The sequence below is a fragment of the Aquarana catesbeiana genome, linkage group LG05, assembly GCF_042186555.1.
Source record: "Aquarana catesbeiana isolate 2022-GZ linkage group LG05, ASM4218655v1, whole genome shotgun sequence".
NCBI lineage: Eukaryota > Metazoa > Chordata > Amphibia > Anura > Ranidae > Aquarana > Aquarana catesbeiana.
Window position 1 is genome coordinate 154,947,389 of NC_133328.1, and position 15,318 is coordinate 154,962,706.

The 15,318-nt window shown below is 42.3% G+C and overlaps 1 protein-coding gene across 4 annotated transcripts in view; it reads right to left on the minus strand.

Annotated features, from left to right (window-relative positions):
* GADL1 (glutamate decarboxylase like 1) overlaps positions 1 to 15,318 on the minus strand; it is a 464,941-nt gene that overhangs the window by 329,280 nt on the left and 120,343 nt on the right. For all 4 annotated transcript variants that reach the window (XM_073630286.1, XM_073630284.1, XM_073630287.1 and 1 more), the window contains exon 2: positions 5,606 to 5,778. In XM_073630286.1, coding sequence (XP_073486387.1) covers positions 5,606 to 5,778 — 173 coding nt within the window. The remainder of the gene's footprint in view (positions 1 to 5,605; positions 5,779 to 15,318) is intronic.

Genomic DNA, 15,318 nt, shown 5'->3' on the forward strand with positions numbered 1-15,318 from the left:
TAAATTGCATGTTAACTACGTTTAAAGGGGTTATAAACCCTGAAGGTTTTTGGCCTTAATGCATTCTATACATTAAGGTGAAAAACCTTCTGTAGTGCGGCAGCCCCACCAGAGCCCCCCCTTTTACTTACCTGAACCAGATCATTCCAGCGACGGGGAAGAGCACAGAAGCTCCAGCCGCTGTCTCCTGTCCTCATTGGATAGATTGATAGCAGCGGGAGCCATTGTCAATCAAATCCAGTGACACAGGGGGGCGGGGCCAAATCCTGCTGTCTGTGTCAATGAACGCAGCAGCAGGACTCGGGAGCGCGACTACATGCGGGCCCCCCATGGAATGCGGCTCTTCATGGGGGCACTGAAGAAGAGGAGGAGCGGCGCTGAGGGACCCCAGAATAGGAGGATCGGGGCCGCTCTGCACAAAACCCTTGCACAGAGGAGGTAAGTATAACATGTTTGTTATAAAGAAAAAAAACAAACCTTTACAACCCCTTTAAGGTAATAAATTAAATGTATAATGTTGCTTCGGAGAAGAGGAACAGAGACAGAATCCAGGTAATGAAATGTCTTTAAGTTATGTTTGGAAAGCTAAATCTCTTTTAAATTAAAAAGCATTTTAGAGTAAAAGTGATGGTAAATGCTCTAAATAAGAAAAACAAGCAAATAAACATGTTACACTTTCCTGTGTAATGGTTTTGCACAGAGCAGTCCTGATCCTCCTCTGCTGGGGTCCCCCACCAGCGATTCTGGCTCCTCCCTCTCTGCTGAGTGCCCCCATAGCAAGCTGCTTGCTGTGGGGGCATGTGTGCAGGCCCACTCCCGAGTCGGCTCTGTGTGTCCATTGACACACAGAGCCCAGCTCAGTCACACCTCCTGCTCCCTTCTCACTGGCTTGGATTGACAGCAGCAGGAGCCAATGTATGGCTCCTGCTGCTGTGTCTGAGCCAATGGGGGGAGAACCAAGAAAGTCTCTGCTCTCATGCACAGCGCTGGATCGAGATAAGGCTCAGGTAAGTATAGGGGAGCTGGGGCTGCATGCTAAAGGCTTTTCACATTACTGCAGAGAATGCATTAAGGTAAAAAGCCTTCAGCCTTTAGAACCACTTTAACCACTAGACATCCGCGCTATGGCCGAATGACGGTCACATTCCTGCATTCCTGCATTCCTGGGAGGCCGTCATAGGACGGCCTCCCCTGTGCACGCTCCCTGCGCGCGCCCTGCTGGGCGCGCGCCAGGCGCGCTGTGATCACCGAGTCTATGAGACTCGGCTGATCACTGATCCGTGTAAGGGGCCGGTCCCGGCTCCTTACCATGTGATCAGCTGTCAGCCAATGACAGCTGATCACATGATGTAAACAAAACATCGGTAATCGTTTTTTTTTTTTTTTACTCACGCTGACAGCGCGAGTAGGAAAAAAAGCCGATCACCGGCTCACATGTCAGGGACATCGGTCCCGAAGTGGAAGAGGCACATCTGCCTCATCAGTGCCCACTAAAAGTGTCACCTAACAGTGCCCACAGTGCCACCTAACAGTGCCCACAAGTGCCACCTATCAATGCAAACAAGTGCCACCTATCAATGCCCACAAGTACCACCTATCAATGCCCACCTGTAGTGCCAATCAGTGCCACCTGCCAGTGCTGCCCATCACTGCCACCCATCAGTGCCCATCACTGCCACCCATCAGTGCCCATCACTGCCGCCTATCAGTGCCCATCACTGCCACCCATCAGTGCCCATCACTGCCACCCATCAGTGCCCATCACTGCCGCCTATCAGTGCCCATGACTGCCGCCTCATCGGCGTACATCAATGAAGGAGAAAAATTACCCGTTTTGAATTTTTTTATAACAAAATATAAAAAAATTAAAATTTTTCTTTTTTAAAAATTCAGTTGTTTTAACAAAATGTAAAAACCGCAGAGGTGATCAAATACCACCAAAAGAAAGCTCTATTTGTGGTGAAAAAATTATAAAAATTTCATTTGGGTACAGTGTTGTATGACCGCGCAATTGTCATTCAAAGTGCTGAAAGCTGAAAATTGGTCTGGATAGGAGGGGGGTTTAAGTGTCCTGCAAGCAAGTGGTTAAGATTATATCAGAACAAACAAATCAAACAATCAAACAGTTTAGCATTAGAAACATTGCCATGCTCTAAACAAATATTATTAGTTATTAGTTGCAATGTATGCCGAAACACACAAGATGACACCATGAGACTTCTTTTTTAAAGGAGTTGGGAGTCTTCCTTCAATAATTTGCAGCTGTTTTCACTTTTAGTACCCAATCATGTGCATATGAAATAAATAAACAGGGCTATGTGTTTCACAGGATTAGATAATTGAAGTGAATCTTCAGTCAATTTATTGACTGAAGATTCATAACTTAATTTGTAATTCAGCCTCAGACTGTGTCAGAATCTTCAACTTAGTTGATAGAATGTGGCTGACTACTACTAGCATTTAGGGCAAAGACTCTCGAAAAGCAAACCAGTGATAAACTACATTGAAGTCAGTACACAAAGAGATCTATTTATCAGTGTGTTCACACACGATTCACTTAGCTTTAACTCATGATCCTTGTAAATGGATTTAATATAAAATAATGTTTTATATTTCATACATGTATGATAAGTTATTTCTGGGGGTAGGATGGATCTATCAACAGAAACTGTATTATTGAGGAAGAAAAAAAGTCATCCAGCGTACCTTTGTACTTTGAACAATGCATTGATCAAGGTACAAAGTCTGAATATATATATATATATATATCTATATATATATCTATATATAGATATAGATATATATAGATATAGATATATATAGATATATATATATATATATATATATATATATATATATACTGTAGATATATATAGATATATATATCTATATCTATATATATATATATACATACATACACTATATAGTCAAAAGTATTGGGGCGCCTGCCTTTACACGCACATGAATTTTAGTGTGTCTGTGGGAATGTTTGACCATTCTTCCAAAAAGGCATTTGTCAGGTCAGGCACTGATGTTGGACGAGAAGGCCTGGCTCGCTGACTCCGCTCTATATCCTCCCAAAGGTTTTCTATCGGGTTGAGGTCAGAAATCTGTGCAGGCCAGTCAAATTCCTTCACCCCAAACTCGCTCATCCATGTCTTTATCAACCTTTGCTTTGCGCACTGGTGCACAGTCATGTTGGAACAGGAAGTGGCCATCCCAAAACTGTTCTCACAAAGAGCATTAAATTGTCCAAAATGTCTTGGTACGCTGATGCCTTAAGAGTTCCCTACACTGGAACTAAGGGGCCAACCACTGAAAAACAACCCCACACCATAATCCCCCCTCCACCAAATGATTTGGACCAGTGCACAAAGCAAGGTCCATAAAGACATGGATGAGCAAGATTTGGGTGGAGAAACTTGACTGGCATGCACAGAGTCCTGTAACAAAAAAAAGAAAACAAAAAAAAAGGCCCCTGCCCCCACCTATAACTAGCCTTCACAGCAAGGAGCATGTGGATGGGCAAACGCATGAAAGACAAAACCAGAGAAAATTCCAAGCTCAACTTACCAACCAGTCTGCTAACCAACCGAATTAACCTGTCCAACAGTCTACGTTAAAAACAGAGGTTTAGTTAGCACGCATTTGCAAATGCATGCCTAAGCTGCAAGGCCTTGGCAAGGCACCCTGTGTATTGCTTGCAGTCCTACCACTACTAAATTTATGACTGTATCTACAGTAGGATCACATACATTCTAATGGGTAGATGAGGGATAGGTGGGCCAGGGGGCACACTAAACACCCAGCACATAGCACAATTGCAGAAAAGGCATCCAGCCTGTCCCCTGACCAAATTTACACCAGTAGCAAAAAAAAAAAAAATGCCCCTGCCCCCACCTATAACTGTCCTTCACAGCAAGGAGCACATGGATGGGCAAAAACATGAAAGACAAAAGCTGCACAGTACTGACATCAACCTAATAGAACACCTTTGGGATGATTTAGAGCAGAGACTGCAAGACAGGTCTTTGCGTCAGTGCCTGGCCTCACAAATGCACTTCTGGAAGAATGGTCAAACATTCCCATAGACACACTCCTAAACCTTGTGGACAGCCTTCCCAGAAGAGTTGAAGCTGTTAAAGCTGCAAAGGGTGGGCCAACTCAATATTGAACCCTACAGACTAAGACTGGGATTCCAAGTTCATGTGCATGTAAAAGCAGGGGTCACAATACATTTGACAATATAGTGTATATATACTATTATACTGTATATACATTAACATACTCATGGGCATAGCATAAGAGGTTGCAGGGGTCACAATCGCAACCCCGCCCCTAGCTCCAGGGGGCCCCTGCAGCCTCCCTATGATATTATTATCATATCCTCCACAAAGTCCAGCTCCGATCTGCCCTAGGGCCCTACAGCCACGCTCCAGGACTGGGCTTCCACTTTTCCTTCTACAGTCCACACCTCTCGATTCTCATTGGCTAGGGAGAAGCTGTGAGCCATTTCCTGAATGGAGAGGTGCACGGGGTGAGAACAGCCCAGGATGGGAAAGTGTCTGTGCTGTGTGTCGCTACATGGAATGGTAACCGAGCTCAGCGAGCTAAGAGGAGGAGAGTGCCCTCCTGTAGCCACAATGGGACCGCTGTCACTGGTGAGGTATGACACCGCTCAATGTCTCCTAGTCACCAGCTGGGATTCTCTGCACCCCCCACCTTGGGATGTCTGCTTACACCACTTCCCTGACAACTGGGAAAAAGACACACTCCTTCAGGAGGTGACCTTCCCCCTAACCTGCCAACACTGACAGAGAAACCTTCAGAAATTGCTAAAACAAATGCCTTAACACCTCCTGAGGGGCCCCTGAGGGGCTCCAGGCTCCATATTTTGTGTCACATGGCTTTGCCCACCCAGATCTAAGTTGCGCCCCCCCAAGCCCCCTGACCATCCCCTCCACCCTGGATGCTATGCCCGGCTTCTGAGCTCCTTTCCCATTACATGTCTCTATCCTCCTCCTCCGCAGGGCTGAAATCACATTCCTTTACAACACGGCTAGTTAGCTATGATCTGCACAGGGTGTATCTGCCAACTGCATCTACACTGCCGTTCCGACCAGAGAATTTAACAAGTCAGAATGGCAACATAAAATCCAGATACACCCTATGAAGATTGTGGCTGACAGACTGTGTGTAAGGGAATGTGATTTCAGCCCTGTGTAGTGTGTGAGGAGGAGCTGTATACAGTGCTGGGATGGGAAAGAAGCTCTGCCAAGTGACCTGCCAGGGGTGATCCCTGTCCTCTAATTCTCCAGCGGCAAACCCTGTCCTCTGATTCTCCCGTGGCAAACCCTGTCCTCTGATTCTCCAGCAGTGATCCCTGTCCTCTGATGTAAGGAGGAATTCTGGGAACTCAAAACACTTAAGCCACTTTGAGTATCTTTCCGTGCGGTGAGTGTATCTGCATGCATGGTGGAAGTGGAGGGTGGTAGTGGGGGGGCCCAGGCCAATTTTGCAATGGGGGCCCACAAGCTTCAAGCTACACCTCTGTACATACTGTATATATTCTCAACAATAAAACAAGAATTAATAGTAGATATACCTTTTCTGTTACATCAGTTGCCTTATATATGATTTCATTCATCAGTAGTCTATAAACCTCTTCAACAAATTTTTCTCCAGAATTGCTATCAATTATTGGTCCATTTAAGATGACACCATCCACAAGCACTGCATTCTTCTTCATACTCCTCGATTCCCCAGGGCAAGGATCAGCTGAAAAACAAAATATGTTCAATTAGAAATACAATTCTTTTAGTAAATTATATACTGTCATTAATAAACTATTGTTGGTATTGTAATGAGGATATAATATGTTTTATTGCTCATTTGGGGTGCCATATTGTCTAAAACATATCAGTTCAAAGAAAATGTATTGTGTTAATTTCTGAACATCAAGGCTGTAAGATATTCATTAGCATAAATAAACATAACATGATGAGGCTAGTTATGATAATGTAGCAATTATTAGCTTAAGCAAGTTATAGTGTTAATATTATGAACAATAAATTGTGATTTCTGATAAGAATTGCATAATAAAAATATGTGTTGAATAGTGCTTTGGGAGAATATGGTTTTATTAAAATAGTCTATATTGCTTTTAATTTAATTTATTTTTATTGTTTTTATGTAATTATGAATGTCTAATATTTTAAACTTCAGATTTTAATGGCTTATATGTTGTGCCTAGATTCAATTAAAATGAGTTCTACTGAATCCCTGAAAAAATCTGATTATACATTATGCTTTACAAATTTTTAACCTTTTAGTAATTTCCATCTATCCTCTTTGATCGCTGTTTTCTACCTTTTGTGCCTGCCATATAGAGATTACCTAATTGAGCTACTGAGTTCAGGCTGTGAATTGGGTCAGAATACTACTCATTTCAGCTTTTTAACCTCTTCATGAGCAGAGGTTATTGATGGTTAAATGCCCAGGTTAAATTTAGCTGCATCGTTTAACTTAAAAATGACTTTATAACTAATTTTCCTGCAAAAATAATTGATATATATATACAGCCCTCAAAAATTCCACTCACCTGCACGCAGTTTGCATTTTGCGAGTGGAATTTAGTGCAGGGCAAGTGAGGAGCAGGGGTGGTCCAGGCTGACAGCTTCCTGGCTAATCGCTTCTGGCAGAAGGGGTATAGGCTTTTTTACAGGACATCAGAGCGGTTCAGAGGGGGGAATCCCTGACCCCCCCGCGCCGCTCTGATGTCCTGTAAAGAAGCCTGCACCGCTTCTGCCAGAAGCGGTCAGCTGGAGGACACAGAGCAGCAGGAGGACACTTTGAGCAGAGGCTGCAGCGCTCCCCTCCCTCTCTCCTCCTCTTGTGTGTAACGGAGATGCAGGCTGTGTGTTACAGAGTCAGTGTTCTGTGTTTGGAGGCGCTGTAGCAAGGTCCCACCCCCTAGGCCGGCTAGTGTGATAGTAGATTAAATCAGTGTTCCGCCTATCACACGGGCCGGTCTAGGGGGGCTGGACCTTGCTACAGCGCCGCCGAACACAGACCCAGCTCCATGACTCACATCATGGTGAGTCTGTATTGATGATGGGCGCAGTGAGGCTACATTTATGGGCACAGTGAGCAGTATATGTGGGCACAGTGAGGTTACATTTATGGGCACAGTGAGGCTACATTTATGGGCACAGTGAGCAGTATTTATGGGCACAGTGAGGCTACATTTATGGGCACAGTGAGGCTACATTTATGGGCACAGTGAGCAGCGTTTATGGGCACAGTGAGGCTACATTTATGGGCACAGTGAGCTACATTTATGGGCACAGTGAGGCTACATGTATGGGCACAGTATGGCTACATTTATAGGCACAGTGAGGCTTCATTTGTGGGCACAGTGAGCTGCATTTATGGGCACAGTGGGGCTATATTTATGGGCACAGTGAGCTGCATTTATGATCACAGTGAGCTACATTCATGGGCACAGTGTGGCTATATTTATGGACACAGTGAGCTACATTTATGGGCACAGTGAGGCTGCATTTATGGGCACAGTGAGCTGCATTTATGGGCACAGTGAGCTGCATTTATGGGGCACAGTGAGCTACATTTATGGGTACAGTGAGGCTGCATTCATTGACACAGTAAAGCTGCATTGATGGGCACAGTGAGGCTGTATTGATGGACACAGTGAGACTGCATTGATAGACACAGTGAGACTGCATTTGATGGACACAGTGAGGCTGAATTTGATGGGCACAGTGAGGCTGCAATGATGGGCACAGTGTGGCTGCATTCATGGGCACTGTAAAGCTGCATTTGATGGGTACTGTGAGGCTGCACTAATGAGCACTGATGAGGCTGCACTGATGGGTACTGATATGCTTTATGTTAATATTGTTAAAGTTGTTGTTAATATTTATTCTTGGAACTTCATTCTGCATAAAATTTCATTAGATAATTTATGAGGGCGTGTTTATGGGTGGGGCAGGGGAGGGGTTGGGTGGGGCAACTGGTGGCAAGTAACTTTTAAGGCCTGGCTAGTAGCTCAGGACTTGATACTTTGAGCCCCGTATATATATATATATATATATATATATATATAGTGGGGACAGAAAGTATTCAGACCCCCTTAAATTTTTCACTCTTTGTTATATTGCAGCCGTTTGCTAAAATCATTTAAGTTCATTTTTTTCCTCATTAATGTACACACAGCACCCCATATTGAGACAGAAAAAAAAATGAATTGTTGACATTTTTGCAGATTTATTAAAAAAGAAAAACTGAAATATCACATGGTCCTAAGTATTCAGACCCTGCCGTGATACTCATATATTTAACTCAGGTGCTGTCCATTTCTTCTGATCATCCTTGAGATGGTTCTACACCTTCATTTGAGTCCAGCTGCGTTTGATTACACTGATTGGACTTGCTTAGGAAAGCCACACACTTGCCTATATAAGACCTTACAGCTCACAGTGTATGTCAAAGCAAATGAGAATCATGAGGTTTAAGACCCCTTTCACACTGGGGCGTTTTTCAGGCGTTTTTCAGGCGCTTTAGCGTTAAAAAAAGCACCTGTAAAGCGCCTGAAAGAAGCCTCATCTGCAATCCCAATGTGAAAGCCCGAGCCCTTTCACACTGCCAGAGCCCAAAAAACGCTGGTAAAGCACCACTTAAGACCCCTTTCACACTGGGGTGTTTTTCGGCCGCTGGCAGTGTGAAAGGGCTCGGGCCATCGGCGCACCCAGCCCGGTGGCAAAAACACGAAAGCGCTGCAAAGAAGCTGCTTGCAGGACTTTTTTTGACGCCCTGCCAGCGCAGCGCCCCAGTGTGAAAGCACTCGGCCTTTCACACTGGGATTTCAGATGAGGCTTCTTTCAGGCGCTTTCTTTTTAATGCTAAAGTGCCTGAAAAATGCCCCAGTGTGAAAGGGGTCTCAGTGTAAAAGCACTCGTGCTTTCACATTGGTATTGCAGATGAGGCTTCTTTCAGGCGCTTTACAGACACTTTTTTTAACGCTAGAGCACCTGAAAAATGCCTGAAAAATGCCCCAGTGTGAAAGGGGTCTAAAGGAACTGCCTGAAGAGCTCAGAGACAGAATCGTGGCAAGGCACAGATCTGGCCAAGGTTACAAAAAAATTTCTGCTGCACTTAAGGTTCCTAAGAGCACAGTGGCCTCCATAATCCTTAAATGGAAGACATTTGGGACGACCAGAATCCTTCCTAGAGCTGGCCCTCCGGCCAAACTGAGCTATCGGGGGAGAAGAGCCTTGGTGAGGGAGATAAAGAAGTACCCAAAGATCACTGTGGCTGAGCTCCAGAGATGCAGTCGGGAGATGGGAGAAAGTTGTAGAAAGTCAACCATCACTGCAGCCCTCCACCAGTCGGGGCTTTATGGCAAAGTGGCCTGACGGAAGCCTCTCCTCAGTGCAAGACACATGAAAGCCCTCATGGAGTTTGCTAAAAAACACCTTAAGGACTCCAAGATGGTGAGAAATAAGATTCTCTGGTCTGATGAGACCAAGATAGAACTTTTTGGCCTTAATTCTAAGCGGTATGTGTGGAGAAAACCAGGCACTGCTCATCACCTGTCCAATACAGTCCCAACAGTGAAGCATGGTGGTGGCAGCATCATGCTGTGTGGGTGTTTTTCAGCTGCAGGGACAGGACGACTGGTTGCAGTCGAGGGAAAGATGAATGCGGCCAAGTACAGGGATATCCTGGACGAATACCTTCTCCAGAGTGCTCAGGACCTCAGACTGGGCCGAAGGTTTACCTTCCAACAAGACAATGACCCTAAGCACACAGCTAAAATAACAAAGGAGTGGCTTCACAACAACTCCGTGACTGTTCTTGAATGGCCCAGCCAGAGCCCTGACTTAAACCCAATTGAGCATCTCTGGAGAGACCTAAAAATGGCTGTCCACCAACGTTTACCATCCAACCTGACAGAACTGGCGAGGATCTGCAAGGAGGAATGGCAGAGGATCCCCAAATCCAGAAGTGTAAAAACTTGTTGCATCTTTCCCAAAAAGACTCATGGCTGTATTAGATCAAAAGGGTGCTTCTACTAAATACTGAGCAAAAGGTCTGAATACTTGTGATATTTCAGTTTTTCTTTTTTAATAAATCTGCAAAAATGTCAACAATTCTGTGTTTTTCTGTCAATATGGGGTGCTGTGTGTACATTAATGAGGAAAAAAAATAACTTAAATGATTTTAGCAAATGGCTACAATATAACAGAGTGAAAAATTTAAGAGGGTCTGAATACTTTCCGTCCCCACTGTATATAGACCGACAGAGGTTTCCTTTGGTAATATTTAATCACAACTTGTTTTTTTTTAGTTTTTGTGACATAAGTGAAAAAATAAAAATAAACATTTTAGAAAAAAACATGTTTTTCTTAGTTTCTATTATAAAATTTTGGAATTAAGTAGTTTTTCTTCATACATTTAGGCCAAAATGTGCCAAAAAATGTGTTCGTTTTCATTTTATTTGTTTGTTTTTTTGTTTTTCGGGTCATTTGTTATGATCAAAATTTGTTATTTCGAATACATTTGTAACTTCAGAAAAATTTTAATTCTATATGTTCCATTTATTTAGATGCGGTATTCGTAAATTCGAAAATTCATAAATGCAAAATTTGGAAATTCGAAAATCCGAAAATTTTAAAATATGAGATAACTAACTAACTAATAATAACTAGCTATTAAAGTATAGGTATTGGAATTCCCTTTCACATTTGGCTGTTTATGAACATAACATTTTTATTATTATTATTATTATTTATTATTATTAATTCATTATGTTCCATTTGTTTAGATGTGACATTCGCTATTTTGGATAATTCGTATTCGTTACGTTCACTAACAGCCAAATTTGAAAGAAAATTCAAATACCTATAATTGCATAGTTAGTAATAGTTATTATTATTATTACTAGTTAGTTAGTTATTACTTCATATTTTCACATTTTCGGATTTTCATATTTACGGATTTTCATTCTTATTTTCTGATTTTGTTCTTTTGCACTCTCAGATTTTCATGCTTATTTTTGGATTTTCACATTTTTCTAATATTTGGATTTTTGAATTTTAGAATTTCTGATTTTTTGGAAAAATTTGTTAAATGGGATTTCATTAATTCGAATATTTCTGAATTAACTAATTTGTTGAATTTCATTAAAAAAATCATTCGGAACTAAACGAATGGCACATGTCTACAAATCAGTGTATATTATTTAGTCTTTGTGAAAGTAAGAGTCTACAAGCTATGGTACGTATCATTGAAAAATAATCAATCCTGATGTACTGACTGCTATCTCATTTCTTGTGACCCTAAAATGCCAGGACAGTACAAATACCCACCAAATGACCCCTATTTTTAAAGCAGGTATTTAGTAAGAGGCAAGGTGAGTTTTTTTTAAGTTGTAATTTTTTCCCACAATTCTTTATAAAATGAGGAAATTAAATATTTTTTTTTCCCTCACAAAATTGTCATATTAACAAGTTATTTTTCTCATATGGCATAGGCATACTTACACAAAGTTGTAAATTTATAAGATATTTCTAAAACACAGCATGGGCATAGCAAGACTTACACCCTAAAATAATTTCTGCTACTCCTTCTGAGTATGGCGATACCACATGTGTGAGACTTTTTCACAGCCTAGCCACATAGAGAGATGCAACATCCAAGGAAAACCTTCAAGTGTTCTAAGGACATAAATTACACATCTAATTTCCTGACTACCTATCAAACTTTTGAAGAACCTGGAGCACCGGGACACTGGAATTACACACAAAATAACCCCATTTTGGAAAGCAAACACCCCAAAGTATATTATATGAGGCATAATGAGTCTATTGAACATGTCATTTTTTTCCACAAATTTTTGTAAAATGAAGAAAGAAAATGTTTTTTTTCTTACACAAAGTTGTCAATTTATAAGATATTCCTAAAACTCAGCATGTACATAGAAAGAATTACACCCCAAAATACATTCTGCTACTCCTCTTGAGTATAGCTATTCCACATGTGTGAGACTTTTTCACAGCCTAGCCACATACAGAGGACCGAAATCCAAGCAGCACCTTCAGGTGTTCTAGGGACATAAATTACACTTCAAATTTCCTGATTACATATTACACTTTTGAAAGGCCCTGGAGGACCAGGACAATGAAAACACCAATACAATTACCACATTTTGCAAAGAAAACACCCAAATGTATATTCTATATTTTTTGGAAAATGTGGAAACAAACTGAAAAATTATTATTTTTTATACAAAGTTGTCAATTTATAGGATATTTCTAAAACACACCATGGACATAGCAATAATTATACCCCAAACATTCTGCTACTCTTCTGGAGTATGGCAATACCACATGTGTGAGACCTTTTCACAGTCTGGCCACATAGACAGGCCCAACTTCCAGCAGCACCTAGCATTCTAGGAGCATAAATTACACATCTAATTTCCTGACTAACTATCACACTTTTGAAGGCCCTGGAGCACCAGGACAATGGACCAGGACAATGGAAACAATGGAAACAATGGGTGGGCGTTAAAAAGAAGTAGTTGAGCCATGTTTTAGCTCCCCCAACTGCTAAGTCTTAACCTACAAAGGCAGTAGACGGGGGTTGTTTACGTGCCACAGTCACAATATTTTGCTTTGCTACCATGGCAAAAGCTATCACTCATGTAGCATTCGGTGGGCTTACTGATCCATTTAATTGCAATGCTTATGGTTGCAGCACTTCAGTACAGAAATTAAATGCTTAAAACAGGAAGTGAAGAGGCATCCTCACCTCCTGTCAAATGCCTCTGAAATGTGATCTGAATGCTGATCACTTTTCAGAGGTGTAGAAGTTTAGACACAAGTCTACACTTAGCCTAAGGGATGATGTGGAAGTTAAATGTAATTTCTTCACATCGCATTTGATTTTACTTGGTAGCCTGCAGTAAAGACTGTGTGCTTGATTGACAGAACCACTATTCCAAGCTTGTCATTGCCCAACAATTTGTCAAACTATAGCTTGAACGCAACAAAACTGTGATGATTATACATAACAAGTTAGGCAATAAAGGCGCCTAAAAACAAGCCAATTATCAGCCAATAAAAAAAATTTTCAACCTACGCTCATAACAACCAGATGTGGGCGATCCTTGATATTTGGGGTTAACATACCTACTATCAAATCAAACAGACAGGATGGAGGATGCAGTTATACAAAGCCTACAAGAGCACATACCTGTAATTCACATACCTAACTGCATTTGAGAGGAATGCTATTCATGGGTTTAATACACAATGTAACACCCTAGTTGTAGGTAGGGTTGCTAAATTTAGTTTGCTAGGTGGTAACTAGCCTGGCTAATTGTTAGGGGGATCCACTGACTTTTCTCTGGATTTGATGCACCTCTCTCTTCTGTCACTAAGTGGCATTGTTGCCTGTGGCATTAGAATGACAAGGGCAAAGTAAATTCAGACTAGGAGTGGATGGGTTATCTCAGGCAATTGGCAGGAGGTTCTTTGGCCCCTTGGCCTGCTGGGAGAGCCTATTGATTCGGGAGGAGTCAGGTGATTGGGGTTCTGTGCCACCTGGACGACTGTCTGGGTGGATGTGTGTTACAAGGCTCCAGGTTGCTAGGCCAGAAGCCAGAGACCTATCCTGGGAGCACCTGGCTGCTAGGCTGTCTGAGGCCTATCCAGGTTTGAGAGAAGCAGCGAGGGGTCGGGCTTCAGGCCAAAAGCCCAAACAAGTTGCAGAGGTTCCGCCGGATGGGGAACCGAATTGTTGCCAGCGGTGAGGGAGAAACAGTTGCCATAAGGGACGACCTCTTCTGTTGCCAGGGACAAGTGAGGATCAAGGCCAGAGGTAAAGGGGAAGCAGTCACCACCACGGGACAACCACTCCTGTTATCAGAGGCCAGTGTATGGAAGTCTGAAGAAGTACCAGAGCAGCCTTTTCACCAACCGGGGATGGTGAAGAAGTGGGAAAGCTTCAGCAGAGTGTCAAGCCAGGGACCCATTGGGTTAAAAGGTATGAAGCTTGTGGAGTATACAGCAGGTTAGGCTGTAGACGCTGTTCTACTATAGGGAGTTGCACCATATTCTATAGTCCCCCCACACCAAACTTGAGGCTCTTCAAGCCACTAACTCACTGTTACCTACAAGAGTTTCTATTAACGTCTATCTTCAAATCGGGAGTTTTGGCTACATATGGTGCCCCCCGCAACGCCCTGTACATACCCCTAATTTTTTAATACAATTAAGTGATTATCCAGCCTACCAGCTGAAAGACTACATCTATATGTTTTTCATCACGCCTGACTATACAGGAACCTTCCTTAGCTCCTGAAGAGGCATATTCCAGACACGCAACATGTCGAGCTATTAAGGAAATACCTACCCGGACCTGCAATCAGACCCACAATTTGTCACTCTACATTCATAAATCGTAACATCGGCTTGGGAATTCATTCCCCATTTGTCTCTGAAATGTCTTATTACAGTTATGAATTACATTAAGTGGTGTCTTAGTTGCACGCAGGGCAGGAAATATTGAATACATATAACTTTTATTTGTGAAATGTATTATCAATAGTATTGTCTCTATTTTTGTAGATTATCATTAAATAAAATTATTTTTACTTTTTATAGATAAAATACCTGTGTGCCTCTAATGTCCATTTTTCTAGTTATTATAGATCTCATAATCCAATATTGGGACGTTGGCACACTATTATAGATGTACCTACAGTGTCACCCTGTTCTTAGGTACACATCTATTTGAGAATTTCTCAAATATACAGCAGGTTAGCTGTGGAAGAGCTCAGGGGATCCAGTGATGGCTGGGATCTTGAAGTCTAGTGAGAGACCGGGAGCTCAGTGAGTGAAGATCTACAGTGGGATACTGAGATGTGAGAGAAGATCTGAATAGGTTACTGTAAGTTATGTGTATAGATCTCTATTGACTGTTAAAAGTTCAGTTGCCATACGAGAAAGAAGTTCTACAAATACAGTTGCTGCATCCAGCTTGAAGGCTCTCCACCTGTATAGCTGTCTGTCTATTATTTTTGCCTCGTAGTCTGCCAATTGCTATTGCATCTACCTAGGGGTGTCCTGGCCCTAACCCTCTCTCCACCAGTTCTGTTTAAGAGACAATAAATCTCTTTTTCTTGCATTCAAAAAGTGACTGGAGCCCATGTTTCCAACTTGCATTACACCCACCATGCCTAATAACCCACACTTCGAGGATGGATGTCAGCTCTCCCTGACTCTGGAGGTC